We start from the raw sequence: 17,262 nt of genomic DNA on the forward strand, positions 1-17,262 counted from the left end.
TTGAAAGGTTGGAGGAATGCAAGACCTGTCTACTCCATCGCTCTCCTCTTCCTCCTTCTTTGATGTTCTTCCCTCCCCTCCTCTGCTATACGTCAGGGCCCCACACCCTCTCCCACACACACAGGTTAATCTCCTTATGTACGCACACACACTCTCACACTCCACTCTCTTAAAATACCTTCTTGGTCTTAACCTCTGTTCCGTGTGTGTGTGTGTGTGTGTGTGTGTGTGTGTGTGTGTGTGTGTGTGTGTGTGTGTGTGTGTGTGTGTGTGTGTGTGTGTGTGTGTGTGTGTGGTGGGGGTGGGTGATACCTGCAGAGAATCTTAAACCTGTGACTGCCTCCCCACCCCACCCCACAGGCCGAGCCAGAACAGAGCAGACGAGGCAGCTCCATTTAACGTGTCCCAGATGTGCAGCCCGGCCTCTGTGTGCCGCGGTAGTGAAATGAGTGCAGGGAGTGAAGGAATGGAGGGGGTGCGTGCAAAGTGCTACCCAGCTCGTATATGCATGCAAAAGTTTTAAAGCTTTGTCTTGTTTTATCAGGAGTGAAAAACTCCTGTTTTATCGCATTACACTTGATTTTTGTTCGGTTTATCTAATCCCACGGTCTCTTTTCTTTTTCTTTGTCGTCTTTTATCTACGGGAAGCGTGAAGCTATTCAAGTGCACACTCGCAGATGATTGTGGGTCTCTGAAGTCTGTTAATAAGTTAACATCACGGTCAATGTTTCTACCGTTTCTACCATCTCTTTTTGGAAGGAGCAAGTTTACAGAGTGTACATACAAGTGATTGCACTGGTGATTGCTGGTATGTATTCAAGAGATCCTTTACTTCAGTAAAAGTACCCCAATGTAAAAATATGCATTCAAAAATGTATTAAAGTAAAACAAAGTAAGCATCACAAGCAAAGTCAATGTATTACAGGTAAAAGTACTTATGATGCAAAATGGCTACTTTTAAGTGTTTGTGTTATTTTATTGTTGTTATTATTATTATTATTGATGCGCTAACTTGTAAGCAGCATTTTAATGTTTCAATTTAAAGATATGATACCTATTTTAACAAAAGTTAATTTATTTTATCTATAACAATGATTCATATTTTATAAATTGATCATTTGTTTTTACTTGTAAACATTTACTCTGTAAAGTAACTAGTAATTGCTGTAGTAAAGTAGAAGTATAAAGTAGCAAAGAAATTCTCAAGCAAAGCCCAAGTACCTGAAAACTGTACTTTAGTTACTTCACACCACGGTTCATCCTTTTCTATGCACCTAGCATAACGGCATGCAAAGGATCGCAGAAACTTCCAGTAAGTTTCTACCAAAACCTTCAGTGCAGCTGTCCATAATAAGCACGTACGTTTTATCAAGCTTCTCCAAATTTCCACCCAGGCCCTGCCTCAACCACCCCAGCAAGAATGTAAAATATGTTTTCATGTTGTTTTTATAAAAAAAAAAAAAATAGTTCTTCTTCATTCTGTCTGGATTCTTTTTCCATGTTAGTGTTAGCTGAATGTCTTGGCAGTGGTCAGCCCCTAAACACACAGATATACTTCCCGGCCGTCTCCAATGGGGGGGAGAGAAGAGATGTCCAAGAATACTGAATGTTTTGATTCATTCCTCACATTTATATGTGCCTCCACGTGCACTTTTCTTGTTGACAAAGGTGAAAACTTGGCCTGGCAGCTCAAAAGCTAGAGGCGAAATGGCCGTTTTAGTATTTTCTGCTGCTTATTTGAATGGGAGAGGAATGCAGCTCATTTTGCTGTATTTGGATGTGTTGTGTGAAACCACTGGAGTGTCATGAAAAGCAGCTATTTCTGAACCCACGCTATGAGGAGAAAGCAATAGAAAAGCACTCTGCATTTCATTAAATCATGTCTTTTCTAATGCAAACGGGACAAAAAAATGTGTCTGTAAAGGGGAAAGGTTTCAGTGGACACGTACGCCTACTGTATTGCATTGTACTGGGCTGTCTCGTCTTAACTGTGCTCTGTCATGTGCTGTTTCATCCCGTTCTACTTTAAGAAATATTCCTGGTGGTTTTGAATGTGAGGAGCTTCCAGCTGTCTATGTGCGTGCGTGCGTGCGTGCGTGCGTGTATGTGTGTGTGTGTCCGTCTATGGGGCCCAGGAATGAAGCCCACTGCCACAGCATCCAGTGACCTAATGCAAAAGGCAGCAGGGTCTAGCACTATTCACCATTCTCTCTGTGTGCCTCGTCTCTCCCCCTCTCCAGTGATTATGGTCTCTTCTGTCACTAAGCACTTTGTCACGCTTGGCCGAAAACCATGATGGGGGCTGGGGGGTTGTTGGGGTGCAGGAATGTCACTTGCATAGATGGACTGTAGCTGGATATGCTGTAGACAGAGCAACATACTGTAGGTCATGGGCTGTAGTTTAGCATACAGATGTGAACTGATGTGTATATATATCTCGTGGTGTTCCTGTGAAAACTGTCTTCAAAATGTTAGCTTAGAAGAAAGACTGGAAATGGGGGGAAATGGCTAGCTTGGCTCTGTCCATAGATAACTAAATGTACCTACTAGAACCTCTCTAAAGCTAAAAAAAAATGAACACGCTATATCTTATTTGTATAATCTGCACAAAAAACATCAATTTGCGTATTTCCCAAAATGTCAAATTAGTCCTTTTTTAAAGTTTATCTGAAACATTTGAAGACTCATAGTTTTTTTACAAGACCTTGACCTTAATGTCATCTCAGCTCAAGATGATAAATCTAGTATGTAGCATTTAATAAGAATTTCATCCATGCTTCATGTATCTCATTAGCCAGCTTCAATGTATTCTGCTTTGCATGGCGTGGTGTTGTAGTTGTCTCTTGCTTCTGTGACGCAGTGTGAAAGGAGTTTGTGTTTGTAAGCGGGGCTGCTAGCGTCAGATCACAGTCAAAATATCATTACCAGGGGGTCACACCCGAGGGGCCACCGCTAAAGCTGTTAGCAGGGTGTTGATGTTGTCGCCTTTACCCCGAGTCTCACATGCACATAATGGCCTTTCCACTGATAAAGTTTTAAAATGAGGAATAATGATAAGTCAACCATCTTATAAACAATATATAGTTCTTGAATGTTAACAAAACAAACTTAAACATTTAAAAAGGTTGTTTGACAGCTGCTTTGACTGACTCATCCAATCACAGCTGATAATAGGAGCTTTTTTTATAAAGATTGATTCAGCATGTTCCTCCATTTATTGCCCTCCAAGCACAAAGATTTCCATTCATACAGATGAACATGTTCATATGGCGTGACACACAGGCACTGTGCATTCAAACATGCTAGCACTGAACACACAACACTGGGAAAATCATGAAAAATGGTTATAAATTCTGTCTCTGTTTCCAACACACAAAAGTACTTTAACATTGCGTGCCAACTTTCACAAAGCCCTGTGTGAAATATCACACATGAGGCCGGCCCCAAACACCTCTTTGAACATTATTAGTCTGAACTTCTGTTATTGATTGTGGTGCCTCTGAAGGGAAGCAAAAAACATACGAGTCATGTTGTGACTGTGCTTTTGCATATTCTCTTATGTAAAGTCAGCAGCTAATGTTTTCACGTAAATGCTTACAGAGTAGCAGACACAAACACACATCATACAAATTCCCTGTTGATTAATGTCCTCATACCATTTGTGTATTACTCACTTTCCAACACACAGACATTACCAAAGCATAGGAAGAATTTGAAACACTTTGTCAAAATAGAAGTGTGTTTCTTTTTCGGTTCATTTCCATTTTCTCTTCGGTCTGTGTTTACAGTCGTGTCGAGTCAGGAGGGAGTGTTAGAAGACCTGCCAGGAACAAGTGTGCACAGAGGCCCTAATGGTTGATCGTAAAACTCTTTAGATTCCTGTCGTTTATGGGAGATGGTGAAAAAGCAGTAGGACTTTAAAGGGCCTTCTCTTCCCAGCTTTGGTTAACTAGAAGTGGGCTGCAGTGGAACAAAGACTATTTTCCCTCTTTTTCTAAGAACACCCATGAGGCATTCAATAGCAACTGAGACCCAGATGCAAACTAGTTAGCTGGCTACTACTAATTGGACTGTTTTTCCTCCAAAAAGCGGCATTACAAAAAAAACATTTTATGATTATAGATCGTCATTTAGCACTGAGTATGGCTGTGACATTTTTCCAGCGATGAGTCACATTACTTTAATGTCACTGTAGCAATTTTGAAATTGCTAGTTGCTTAGGTTCAAAGCAGCCAACACCAAATCTTGAGAAGTTATGCAGGTCTTTAACCTGTTTGGAGATATCCCCATTCCCCAACTACGTTTACCACCACATTCCTCGAGTGTCACATGCAAACGGCCACACACACACATCAGCAGAGAGCAGAATGTAGAAGTCACCCAGAAGCAGTCTTTCCACCTCTGACCTCTTTCCCCGGACCTTGTGTGGGGTGTGGGTTGTGGCTTGGAGTTTAAGCATCATGTAGGTACTTTTTTCATGATTACTTTATGCCAGTATTGCATGACAGAGTTAAGGTTTTCAATGCTGGAAAACATGGCAAATGTTAAAATCCCACTGTCAAATTCTGACCTTCTTTCTTTATCCACCCGGCTGTGTCAGAGCTCTCGCATTACCCTTACTGATGCTCTTTACCACAGACGTTAAATGTTGTTTAAGTGAATGAATGTTTTTTCCATCCCTGTCAGCATTTATCCTGACAAGGATTAGCTGTATTAGATCTGGTGGAATTCCCTAAAGTTTAGAACAAACTGAAGTTAAGGATAAATGCAAACAGCTGGTATGTTCATGCATGCTCTGTGTGTTCTTATATTGTGCATCACCTAAATTGTAATTTTATCCCTGATTGGTAAATTACACTTGATTGTAAATGAGATTGTGGAAATATTGAGTAACAGTTTATTGAAACTCAAAGTTTTTCTGTCTGGCTTTGATCTGAGGTGCTGTTTAGCCTGCAGATGCCTCGCAGTCACCCGATGGTCTTTGATTAACGGGTTCACATTGGATTACCCATCATGCTTCAGTGTAGCAAGGATTAGGTTTGTCAGGAGTTGTTACGATAACCTTTGTGTGATCAGCTGGAACGTGCTCACTTAGTCTGCGCCAGGGTGTGTGTGTGTGTGTGTGTGTGACTCCCACAAATTGGCAGGATCAAGTTAGGACTAGAAAGCTGTGACACCTGATAGTTCATCCTTACTTAACTTCTTTGAAGTAATCAGTGACCCTTTATGAGATTGGACTGGTTTCTAAAAGTCTCTTTTTTTTATCTGTATTTTAAAGAGCAGAGTCATTTTCTGGTATTATCCTAGACTGCAATTATCTTTCGTTAAAACTACAAAGTACGGTAGTGGAAGCACATGCAAGTTTACTATGAAACGCACAACTTCTATCATGGAGTGTGTTCTGCAGTAGCAGAGAACATAATGTTTTATATCTTTGCAGTGGAAAAACTTATTTCAGTTTGATGAATGTACTGGTCCTGAATATAATACCCCAGCCCTGCAGACTGACGCAGGCAGACGGAGCTTTGCTACCACAGTCTGGTTCTATGACTCGACATCTTAATTTGTTTGGTATCTCCAAATTCTGCAATCCCCATGATGCTCCTGTGGTTTCACTCACCGGGGTAAGTTACTGTTGCTTCAGCCGTGCTGAGGCATAGGGCTATAACTACCAATTATTTTAATCCTTAATTAATCTACTGATTACTTTTTCGATGAATTGATTAATCGTTTTGATGGAAAATGCTAATCCCAATTTTCCAGAGGCCAAGGTGAAGAGAGATTCAATTTACTGCCATTAAGTGCAAAGCAGCTGATGTTCACAGTTGACGAGTTTGAACCAGGGAACGTGTTTCATTATTGATTGAAAAAGGGCGTCAGTGTTTTATCGATTACCAAAATAGATGGTTAATATTCTTTCAATAGACTATCTAATAAATTGGCTATTCTTTCCAGCTCTACTGAGGGTATATACTGTATGTAGTATTTTTGCTTTCCTGAAACATGAAATGACTTCAGGGTTTGCTGCATGTGAGAATTTGACCTCGCAGTGTACCTGCTTCACCTTTAACACCTCCTTATTTTTACTTCCTTAGCTCATGTTCACATTCTTCCACAAACTATGTGACATTTCTGGATGTTTGGTTAATTATCCAGGTGTGTACATGAAGTATGTACTTTTACTGACTTTTAGTCTGGTAAACAGCCGCCGTTACAAAGTCAGCACAAGGATGATTGTACCGGTTGGTTTGCACTGGGCATGCGCTAGTGTTCTGCTCACTATGATTCCCTTTTGAGTTGCTGTTCTTACTTTCAGGAAGAGAAATGGAAGGGAGAGATGTGTATTTTTATTTGTTATTGTTCCTAGTTACATTGCTGAACAGTTATGGACATCAGTGAGACAGAATTGAGACATAGAGCCTTTTTAAAATGAAGCGCTCCCAGTGAATTGTGATCAGTGTAATCCCCACACAAGGGGTCCCAAACCCAGATTTAACCCCCACTTAGCCTAACTTCAATCTTTTCTCTTTAGCTATCGCCGCAGGATGTGTCAAACACACCCCGTCTTTGTATCTGTAGGTTTTTTTAAACAAATTACGGCCTCTTATGGGATTTTGCAGAACAGCTGTAAGGCATTACAAATAGAACGCATAATTATAGTTGTACACATAGGATTTCAGACTGAAAGATCATCTGTCCTACTAAATTTACTGGTGCTGTGGTGTGCTGTGGTTTCAGACTGAGGTGAGGGTGTGGAAGGAGGAGGGTGTTGCACCATAGACCTTTTTAATGAGACTCTGCTGCGATCCCCTCCAACATGGTTTCCATCAGGGAGACTTGCACTTGTGGCAGAAATTCCAGCCCTGTAGCAAACGCTTTGTCTGGATTCAATCAAATCAGCTTCTGCCATGACATGCCCAGAAAACTAAGAATACCATGCACTTTAAGTTTGAAGGATATTCAGAAGCTTTTGCTTTAAAAATTGTGCGAGGGGGGAAAAATCTTAATGAGCAGAGTACTGGAAACCAAAGGAGCTACAGGAGGCCGACGTGATGTCTTCGGCTGAATGTTTATTAGAGTCTTGTACAAGGAGAACAGATAGTGAACAGCACAAGCGAATACAGAGATGCAGTCACATTGTCTGCCACCATCTATTCTTCGCTCTCCCTCGATATTTATCCTAAACGAGGCATTTTATCAATTGTTTAACTAAAGATGGATCCCCTACATGGCTCCTCAAATCCTAGTCAACACATTCTAAGTAAGACAGTCATAGCATCTCCGTGACCTTGCCAATCTGAATACACTGGACTCATCTTAACTCTTATCTTGCAGCTGTGGGCCGTCAGCTCCGGTAGACTAAAGATGAGCGATATGTTTTGGAGAGATGGCCTGACCAATTGAGATGTTAGGGTTTGACCTAAGGCCTACTTAAATATCCTCTAACATGAGAGGGATAGTCTAGGATCAAACTGTGCATAGAGTATAAGGTTTGAATATATTTTAATATAAGTATATACTAATAGATAGGAATTAGTGCAAAATTACTTAACACATTGCATTATTATAAAGGTTCATTTTAAAGCAGCAAAAGTTGATAAGATAAGGCTATTTCTTTATTTGGTATAACGCAGTTTTGGCAAGGCAGTTTAGCTTGAGTCTGTTAGCACTTAACATTATTTCAAGCTGTGCCAAGAGACGTCAATCTACTATGTCACTAAAACACATTTATCATTCTTATTTTCCCCCCAATTTAGTCATCACCAATTCTCCATGTGTACTGTGGTTGGTTTCACTGCTGACGCCCACAAAAGCTGCTTCTTCCCTCCTGACAGTGACGGTGGTTTGCACCAGATTTCAAACTATTTCTCCTCCTGACCCTTCATTTCTGAAGCTGTAGTAAAACATGCTGCTTAGTCAACATTCTGCTGAGGAGGAGCAAGAGGATGGGTGGATGAAGAAAACGTGCAATAGTGACGAGTCAGCATTGCATATATAGGGAGTTGTATGGCAGACGTCCATGCTCCTCTGAGGCTGAAAGGTCGACTGGCCAGCTGGCTCTGCTCAGAGACTCCATATTTGTTTCAGTGTTCTCTACTTTCACGGTGCACTTTGAAGACTGGTGCCAAAAATTTGCTGTTTGCTGCTCACCCTTAATAATTTCAGAAAGCAGGTACCCAAAACAGTAAGGCAAAGATGACTCATCGCTGCTGTTGCCATGGTAGTGCAGGAGCTGATGCTCCCGCATGGGGAGCTTCACTTCCTGTCACATCAGGCTTTGCTGTGTCCATATTTCCTGTCTGCCTGAGAAGGAAAGATTAGAGAGCTAACAAGTTATTTTTTCATCATGTTTTTTTTATCAGAACCATACATCAATGAATGCAATCTTTTCTTAAGTGTGACAACACAATATATCTCTTGCAAAGCCTCAATCATCCTTCCTTTTTTTTAATCTAAGCAAGTACATGTTTGGCAGTGGCTATGTTTTTTCTGAAGAAGTCAGTCCTCTGTGAGGGTCTTCATTGTTTTATTGATTGCTCTTAATCTCTTGTTGGAAACATCATGCTTTAGCTGAGATTACTGCATCTTCCCTCGCAGCTCATTCTTTCCACATTGTATTATGTCTTTGTGGAGGACTGTTGACTTTTAGTTTCTTTAGATTTCCATGTTTGTACTGAGGATAGTACATGTATGTGCCTGTGTAGAAAAATGCACACTGGGTATCCCTACAGCTGCTGCCTGGTAGCAGAAGGGTGGGTCACCTCTGTCAGCACAGGCAGGAATGCTCTGCACACTCAGCGTTTTGTACCAACATGCACACAAAGAGAGTCTCAGTATTAGCTGTGTGTGAATCCAGTTGCTCGCATGTCATTTTTCATACATAGGTTGGACTCATCATTGTAAAAACATTGCTTCGTACTTTACTCACTTGTAGAGTAAAGCAGCAAGCACCCAGGCGTTGTTTAGGACTTCAGTAATAAGAACTGTTTTATGTCACACATAGAATTAAAGTCTGTATAGATTATTGGAAGGGCTTTCAAAGGATAGTTATTTTCACGCACATCTGTGCATAGTTTGATCAAAGGTTGTTGAATTTGTAAGGCAGGTGGTTTGATTTAAAGATGACGGCACAGACCCATGTACAAGTTTTGTAGTTCCAGGATGGAAACGTTTCTATTGTTAGTTTGATTTAACTTATCAGATCCTTCTCTGTCAATCTTTTTGTGCCTAAAGATGTTTTAATTTTTTATCATTAGGGGACAAAGTTTACATAGTTTTCAACCCGTGTTGCCTGCACATTACCAATGATGAAACCTAATATCTAACACTTTCTATTTCTCTTTCCTTTTTAACAGAAGAGATCGACTACGCTAGCTATGGCACCAACACATTAACTCGCAGGAAGAAGGCAGTGGTCGCACTGCGCAACAATGACATCAACCGCAAGCGGCCACACATCCGCATCGGCATGCCGCAGGACTTCCGGCCCGTCTCCTCCATTATTGATGTGGACATCCTACCTGAATCTCACCGACGTGTCCGACTGTATCGTCACGGCTCAGACAAACCCCTGGGCTTCTATATCCGAGATGGAACCAGCGTGCGCGTGACCCCACACGGGCTTGAGAAAGTCCCCGGCATCTTCATATCTCGACTGGTGCCTGGAGGATTGGCGGAGAGCACCGGGCTGCTGGCGGTTAATGATGAGGTGCTGGAGGTGAATGGCATTGAAGTGAGCGGAAAGTCCTTAGATCAGGTAACGGATATGATGATTGCCAACAGCCACAACCTGATTGTGACGGTCAAGCCGGTGAACCAGCGGAATAATGTGGTCCGCAGCAGCAGGATCTCGGGGAGCTCAGGCCAGTCGTCTGACAGCAGCGGATCGACGGGTTACCCGAGTTTGTCAGTGGCCTCAGTGGGGGCGATTTCCTCTGGAGCACATGGGTACCAGGACGACCTGGAGAGTGACGAAGAGACGGATATTGTCATTGAGAGCAGCATCAAGCGGCCGTCTCAGAGGTCCAATGCTTCCCTGGCATCCAGCGTGTCTCGCACACACCAGCAGGCACCAACGACAGCTTCAGGCCCAGCGGCACCGCCAAGCCCGCCCTCACGTCCTTTATCGGTGGTCTCCACTGCTTCCTTCCACTCCCAGCCGAGCCTCAACGGTGGTTCCCACCAACACCACCAACACCACCAACATCACCAACAACACCACCAACACCACCACAGCAGCAGCCTCAGCTACCAGCTCCACAGAGACCTGAGCCTTCAGCACAACCCGCACCAACAGTCCCAGCTCCGTCATCACCAAATACAGCCTCCGCATCACAGCAGCAACCCAGCCCTCCGCCACAGCAACGGCAGCCTGCACAAAATCCTCAGTTCCCTGAAAACGGACCCACGACACAGTCTCGCACTGCCCAGGGGAGGGGTAGAGGAGGACGGCACCGTCATTACCCTATAATACTTAGAAACACACACGCACACGGACAGAAACATCCCAACTGCTCAGAGACTTAAACTGGAACACCAGGCCGGATAAATATGAGCAGGAGTGTGTTTTGTCAGATATTAATTTTGTAACTTCTGTTTGTTTTCACGAGATAATTGATAATTGGAAGTTACACGCCAGGAAACAAGGAAAATGTATTGTATATTTTTCCTGTATTTTTTAAAGTCGTCTTTGTCTTACATCAAAAGATATGTATGTATGTATGTATGTATGTATGTATGTATGTATGTATGTACAGTGTGTATGTAATAAGCATCAGAACAAATAACTGTTTTTAGGCAAGTCCACTGTATCCTAGAGTTCTGAATGTGCCTACAGCCTAATATCTTTTGTTAGTGACCACTTTTATTAAGATCCTTTTCATTCTTATTACTGGGACCAACTTGGGGTTGCTTATGGATGTTTTTAAAGAGTAAATCTATATTTCTTATATTCTGATAAATGCTGTTTAGAGTATGATTTTTTTAATAGTTCTTTTATGCATTGATGATTGTGATCAAATCCTTGTTTCTGTTCCAATAAATTATTCTAAGTCTGCAAACTAGAAATGTTATGTTTGGTTCAGCAGTTACATTAATGATTCCTAAAGCTGATTCCTCAATTACATAACTGTATCTGTGTTGCAGTTGTTCTGCTCTCAGAATATAATCTCTCTTGAATAGCCCCTACTATTGAACTTGTGAGACTGTGTATAATAGTTTCATTTTGGAGATGCAACTACTTCATAAAGTAGCTATCAATATTGCTAAGGCTAATTGTTTTAGTTTTTTACCCTTAAACTATTTTCTCTTAAATAGTATTTTAAGACTGAAAATAGTCAGTGATATATAATGAAAGAGAGAAATTACTTGAGTCAAAAGGTTGAAAGTTAAGAGAAATGTTACACTGATGGGTGAAAGTTTGTGTGATTTCAATTTGTCTTAAATTAACCTTATTTTAATTCCTCAATAGCCTCACTTAGTTGTGGCTGCTTAAATTTGCTATAATTTGATTTGTTTCACCAAACATTTGAAGCAAAGAAACGCTTTGTCTTCAAAACATACAGTAGATGCAGGTTTAATTGAAATACAATGTGACAACACGAGATATTTCCAGGTCCTTTTGACTGGGTTTTAGTGGGAAACTGTATAAAACAACACAAAACATCAAGTTTTGCTTTCAGTCCCTCCAGAAACAAAAGTCAAATGCTTTCTGTAGACTCGTGCTGAAAGTCAACAAATCAAATAATCATGGTAGAGGCTGACATCCCAATTTCTTCACCATCAGCAGCATTTGTAGACGAGGAATGCATAACCACAAAACATGTCGTAAGAGGAGTGACTTTACTGGTAGTGAAGATATTTTCACCTCAGTGCCTTCAGCAAACTGGGTAAAACCACACTGATTACTTATAATATGACTATTCAAAGATGAACAATTAAGAGCATTATTAAGTCACTTTAATCTCATTCCCATAATGTAAATCTAAATTGTATAGCAACAAGTCCATGCCTGTTGGAAGCAGTAGTCAGATTTTGTAGGAAACAGGTCAATTTTAATTATAAAATAATTAGCTCCAGACATCGCATAATTAAGACAGAATATCTGAAGGTTGACTTCAATTTTTCAGACCCAACAACCAATATATTCAACAACGACGTGCAGCAGCTTTGTCCGAGGTCAGAGGCCTTCCGGCAGCAGTAAACTGCTTTCACCTCACTGCTAATGAATGTTTGTCTGCTGTGTTTACTCGAGATGCCACACTGCTCAAACAAGCTAATAGATCATTGACACACAGATTTGAGTGTATTGGCAGACCCAAAATGGATGCCATACAATCAATCTTTGCTATCAGTGTCTTTAACGTTGTCTTTTAATCATAGCAACCTGCATATGAATTATAAATGTTACTATCAGCAGACAATGTGCACATGGAGTAAGGAGTATGGTCCTTGAAGTTTGAAATAGTTTTAGCACTAATGTGTGACAGAACTATGCTCCGCACATGTTACACAGATGCTCAGCTGGCAATTTTGAGATTCAAGTGTAGACTGATTAAACCTGACAGAGTCTTGTTAAAGATTAAGCCAAACAAAAATAAATTCCACATTTTTTGTGCAAAACATACTCTGGTGAGATCACTTTAATGCCACCCATGTTATTATTTTACCTGACCATGTCTAAATGTATATTTTATATTGAGGGTGATTCATTGCTATATGCAAATAAACACATTTGACAGCTCATCAATTCTATTAAAAATTGTATATGTTGAAAGGTGTGATAAACCTTTTTTAACCAATGCCATACCTCTGCATCAGTCCATTGCCATGCAGTAATTCTGGCTGCCATCTACTGGCTGAGATTGCAATGACATGGCATGTCATGAAATGTCAAATACAAACAATTAACATCAGTGTCACAAAATACTGATAATTGCATTTTATAAATTGATCCGACAATATTTTTTGTCAGATAAAGGCTTTTCTTCTTGCCAATTTTTGATGATGCATCCCAATTCCAGATTTATATCAAAATATTCAATTATTTTCAAAATTCAATATTCAATTAGATTTAAAAAAAATAGCTATAGGGTCTCTTCTAATAACTATAAGGCATTAATAATGTTCATTAGTTTTTTTTTGCCGTTTTATTTTTCATATACTTCAATGATTTGCAGTGCTAGTGCTGTCATTAAAACCACCACTAAATGTTATGTCTTTATAGGTAACATATACATTTATGGATTAAAAACCTTACCTAAAATAAGTAAAATATTAACATAACATTTTCTTATCCTCCACTATCAGGATGTAATGACCTATTATTTCTGGTAAATGAGAGATCCGTAGTTTCTATTTCTTCATCACAGTATACAGATAGTGATCGAGTAGGGTAAAAAGTGAAAGGGTTTTGACCCTTACGAGCCACCATCGGCTGCACAACACACGTGATCCAGTCAGTTGACAAGGCTACATCCATGGGCAAAACACGGCAGTAGATCAGAAAGACAGGCGATATGGACCATCATCGGGTTGACAGGGTGGGCCTGCTGTCCCCCCTGGAGGAGTCCAGCGCTGAGATAAGCAGAGACAGCGGCATTGTCTCACAAAGTGCGAGCAGTTTGTCCATGGTGAGCGAAATCCTCAGCAGCGGTACCGTGTCGCAGAGCCCCAGTTTTGGCGCAGTAGCTAACGTTATCTCTCAAAGCCCGAGCCTCAACGAAGCAACAGAGCCCGGGACACCCGACCAGCTGTACCCGGAGCAGGACGACGAACTCCTGAGACACACGGCTCTCAGCTACTCCTCCTACATCAGGGCAACAGCCGGAGAAGAGGTTTGTGCTCATGGCTTTTACACAAGAGAGCCACCCAGTTATGTAAAGCACTGTTACTAGCTAACTTACCGTTAGCTTTGTTTATGAAGTAGTGTAGCACACACCTGTATTACTGCAGTATTAATACTTGGCTAAGTGCTTCTGCTAACGAGCAAAGCAGTTAGTGCCCACAAGTGAAGTGAAGTGGTTGCTAAGCGACACTGAAGTAGTGACATGATTGGTTTGCTGTCAGTTGTTTGGGTCAACTATAACAGCACCTGTGATGTGGATATTTTATAGCAGAGATGGAACAAAGTCATTGTTTTGCAAGTTACAAATAGGTGTCAAGGCTTGTGGCAAGTCCTTATGTATATGTATGCGTTAATGTGTTCATCACTTGTTGTAGATGGTAAAGAGTGAGCTCATGTTTATTACTTTATGTACTGCTGGGTAACTTGTGAATTCCCACCCAGGGATCTATACAGTTTTATCTTAACCTAAAATAATAAATAATAGTGGAAATTTAATTTTGTATTATCAAAGTTATCAAAAATAAATGTAGTGAAGTAAAAAGTACAATATTATCTCTAAATTGTAGTGGAGTAGAAGCATAGATAGCTGAAAATAGAAATATATTACAATTACAAGTACCTCAAAATTGTACTATTACAGTTACTTTCCACCACTGAATGTATGCCATTTAAAAAATAAAGTAGAACACTTAAAAAAACGCTTTGAAAGGGGTACTCCATGAGTTCTATAGTTTATATTTTTAGGAACTGACTGTTCTTGTTTTCGACTGACCAGAATGCTGTCACTCCTGAATTGATATTAACTAGAAATGCGTGATACCAGGAAATTTATAAAGATGCTGAGCTAGCAAGCTGGCTTTGTAGGAAGACAAACGTACCTTTGTTTTAGCCCTGTGGTCCTTGCTCACTCAATTTAAAGGCATATTATTGAATTTCAGCTGTAACTGGTGTGTGGAACTTATTTTATGTCACATAAGCCCCAGGCTGGCTTAGTTCATTTTATGTATTTTCTGTAGCTTTGGTTTCTACATAGTTCGTTTGTCTGCGTTTTCACAGAATTTTCTTTTAATTATATCTCCTCTAGATTCTGTGCTTGGACAAGAGCTTGGAAGAAATGCTGACAAGAGTTGATGAGTTTGTTGGAATGCTGGATATGGTAAGCAAAGTCGGGCTACAACGCCGTAAAATCTAATGAATACCCTGTAGTTTTTATTCTCATTGAATGAAATGCATATTTGTCTTTCATATCGTTTTGTGTTTTTCCTCTAGATTCGTAATGATACCTCCCAGATAGTGAATGAAAACCTACCTCAAATCCAGCAGAAGTCAGATGAAATGAGACAAATATACAGAAGAATTGATAAACTTGAGGTAAGTGGTCATTTTAATTTCCCAAGATTGAATACTAGGGTTATTACTGCCTAAATAATACTACAGAAATATTCTGTTGTCTTTGTAATGCACTCTTGATCAAGTATTCGGGAATGAATGTACCATGAAACGTGATGTAACATGATGTAATCAGGATTTGTGTGCTGGGTTTTTAGTCATAACTAACTAAGCAAAATGTCCTCAGCACAAGAGGAGAAACTCTGTAAGATATTATGAACAAGATGATCTTAATTAGCTGACCATTCCCACTTCCAATAATGGAAGTAAGCACTGGTCCAGTATGTTCCTGTTTTTAATCCTAATAAAGTTTCACACCTACCGAGTAACTAATGAGGATTCAATCCAAAACATACTAATCGTAAATTATGAAAGCTATTTTCATATGGAGTTGGTTTTTGTAACTTTTCCATTCCTAATCTGAAAAGTGTATTTATTTTTTCAACAATGTAATATTTATAAATGTATTACTTTTTTATTATTTGATTCTCCTAAACATTTTTCAATTCAGTAATTTCCAATGTCTTTTCAAGTTCACTCATTTGCCTACTATTTTTAAAAAGATCAAATTAAATTATTGTTTTATTAGCTGCACCAATAAGCAAATACCTGCATGTGCTTAGTTTTATTTAAGTGTGATGAATTGTCTTGAAATAAGTTTTCTTAAATAATGTTGCACAGAATTTCAATTTTATCAGCTTTTTGCTGTGTTATTCTGGTGTGCCTGCAGGCCTTTGTAAAGATGGTGGGAGCCAACGTCAACGCGATGGAGGATCAGGTCATGCAGGCAGAGGGAGAACTAGGAACACTGCCGGGTGCTTTCAAGAAGATCCTCCGCACAATGAGTGTCCCAGGCTTCTTAAATGTGAGGGTGCCTTCATGTACTTGTGGATATGCAGTTTTATATTATTTGTTTGTTTGCTTAGTACCTATTAATTGTATCTGTTCACATATTAACAATCATAAAATAACTAGTCAATTATGGTGTGAAACTGTGTTTTGTGCCGCTGAGTTTAATAGAGACCTTATTATAATGAACATATAAAATATGTTTGGGCTTAATGTTGTGTCCATTCACTCACAGAAACCGGCCAGCCCAAGAAGAACAGCACCACATCAGCGTCAGGAGATCCCCAGTGTGTTCCAGACAGACGATTATTTCACATCACTGCCAGAGCAGTAACACGCTATAAGATTTAAAACAACATGTGGTTTTAACCTCAGAGGCCTATTGGGTGAACTGTAGAGACAACTTTTACTGCCATCCGATTGTAAGATGATCTATTGGTGCAACGGCCTCAACGAAGCAATAGTAGCCTTTCTGAACAAGTCACTGAAAGTCAAGTGCGGGAAGACATTCTGCATTTGTTGAGTGTCGTTTTCCTGGCAGCAACAAGCACTGAGCTGTAGCAAAATGTTTTTAAAAGTGCCTAAATGGGTTTTATCTCTGTCTGGCTTGTTTTCACCATTTGTGAAGAAAACCATGTTGGATTTATGACAAGTCAGGAGGACAAAGTCATCCCACTTGCCAATAGGACACTGTAACCAAGGTACAATAGGAGGGGTTATTAAGATCTTAAGATGTATTACATAAATAATTAACCCAGCTTTTTTATAAATAACATTCCTGTTACTGGTGTTTGTAAAGACCTGCACGCCGTTATGAATTAATCTGTATTTTTAATGTCTCATCACTCTACCCCATGCAATATTGATCTCATCCAGCATTTAATGTCTTCCATTTCAAAATATTAGCTTTATTGCTAGCTGAATTTACTGGCTATGGGGGACATTTTCCTCATTGATATGGGGCTACATCTTTGAAAGCACCTTTTTAAATATATACAAAGCACACAATAGATGAGTTGTTAGGTCGTAGTTGATGATGAACGTTTGTGCAAGGGGTGGAGCTGTGATTGAGTTTTGTAACAATAACTGGAGGAAGCTTTGCTCTCGTCATTGGGACTAGTACCCAACTAGACCCTTACCCATCCAGTAATCAATGGTTACAGCTATGATTTATTTTT

The 17,262-nt window shown here is 40.1% G+C and overlaps 2 protein-coding genes across 2 annotated transcripts in view; both read left to right on the forward strand.

Annotated features, from left to right (window-relative positions):
* pard6gb (par-6 family cell polarity regulator gamma b) overlaps nt 1-11,056 on the forward strand; it is a 31,091-nt gene extending 20,035 nt beyond the window's left edge. Inside the window, exon 3 of the mRNA XM_029443993.1 lies at nt 9,357-11,056. Within this exon, the coding sequence (XP_029299853.1) occupies nt 9,357-10,471 (1,115 nt within the window). The 3' untranslated portion in view covers nt 10,472-11,056. The remainder of the gene's footprint in view (nt 1-9,356) is intronic.
* Nucleotides 11,057-13,424: 2,368 nt separating this feature from the next.
* Nucleotides 13,425-17,262, forward strand: part of bloc1s4 (biogenesis of lysosomal organelles complex-1, subunit 4, cappuccino) — a 3,941-nt gene continuing 103 nt past the window's right edge. Inside the window, exons 1-5 of the mRNA XM_029442513.1 lie at nt 13,425-13,835; nt 14,931-15,002; nt 15,116-15,217; nt 15,966-16,100; nt 16,320-17,262. The exon at nt 16,320-17,262 is cut by the window's right edge and continues 103 nt beyond it. Coding sequence (XP_029298373.1) covers nt 13,518-13,835; nt 14,931-15,002; nt 15,116-15,217; nt 15,966-16,100; nt 16,320-16,418 — 726 coding nt within the window. The 5' untranslated portion in view covers nt 13,425-13,517 and the 3' untranslated portion in view covers nt 16,419-17,262. The remainder of the gene's footprint in view (nt 13,836-14,930; nt 15,003-15,115; nt 15,218-15,965; nt 16,101-16,319) is intronic.

Source organism: Cottoperca gobio, chromosome 11, assembly GCF_900634415.1.
Source record: "Cottoperca gobio chromosome 11, fCotGob3.1, whole genome shotgun sequence".
NCBI lineage: Eukaryota > Metazoa > Chordata > Actinopteri > Perciformes > Bovichtidae > Cottoperca > Cottoperca gobio.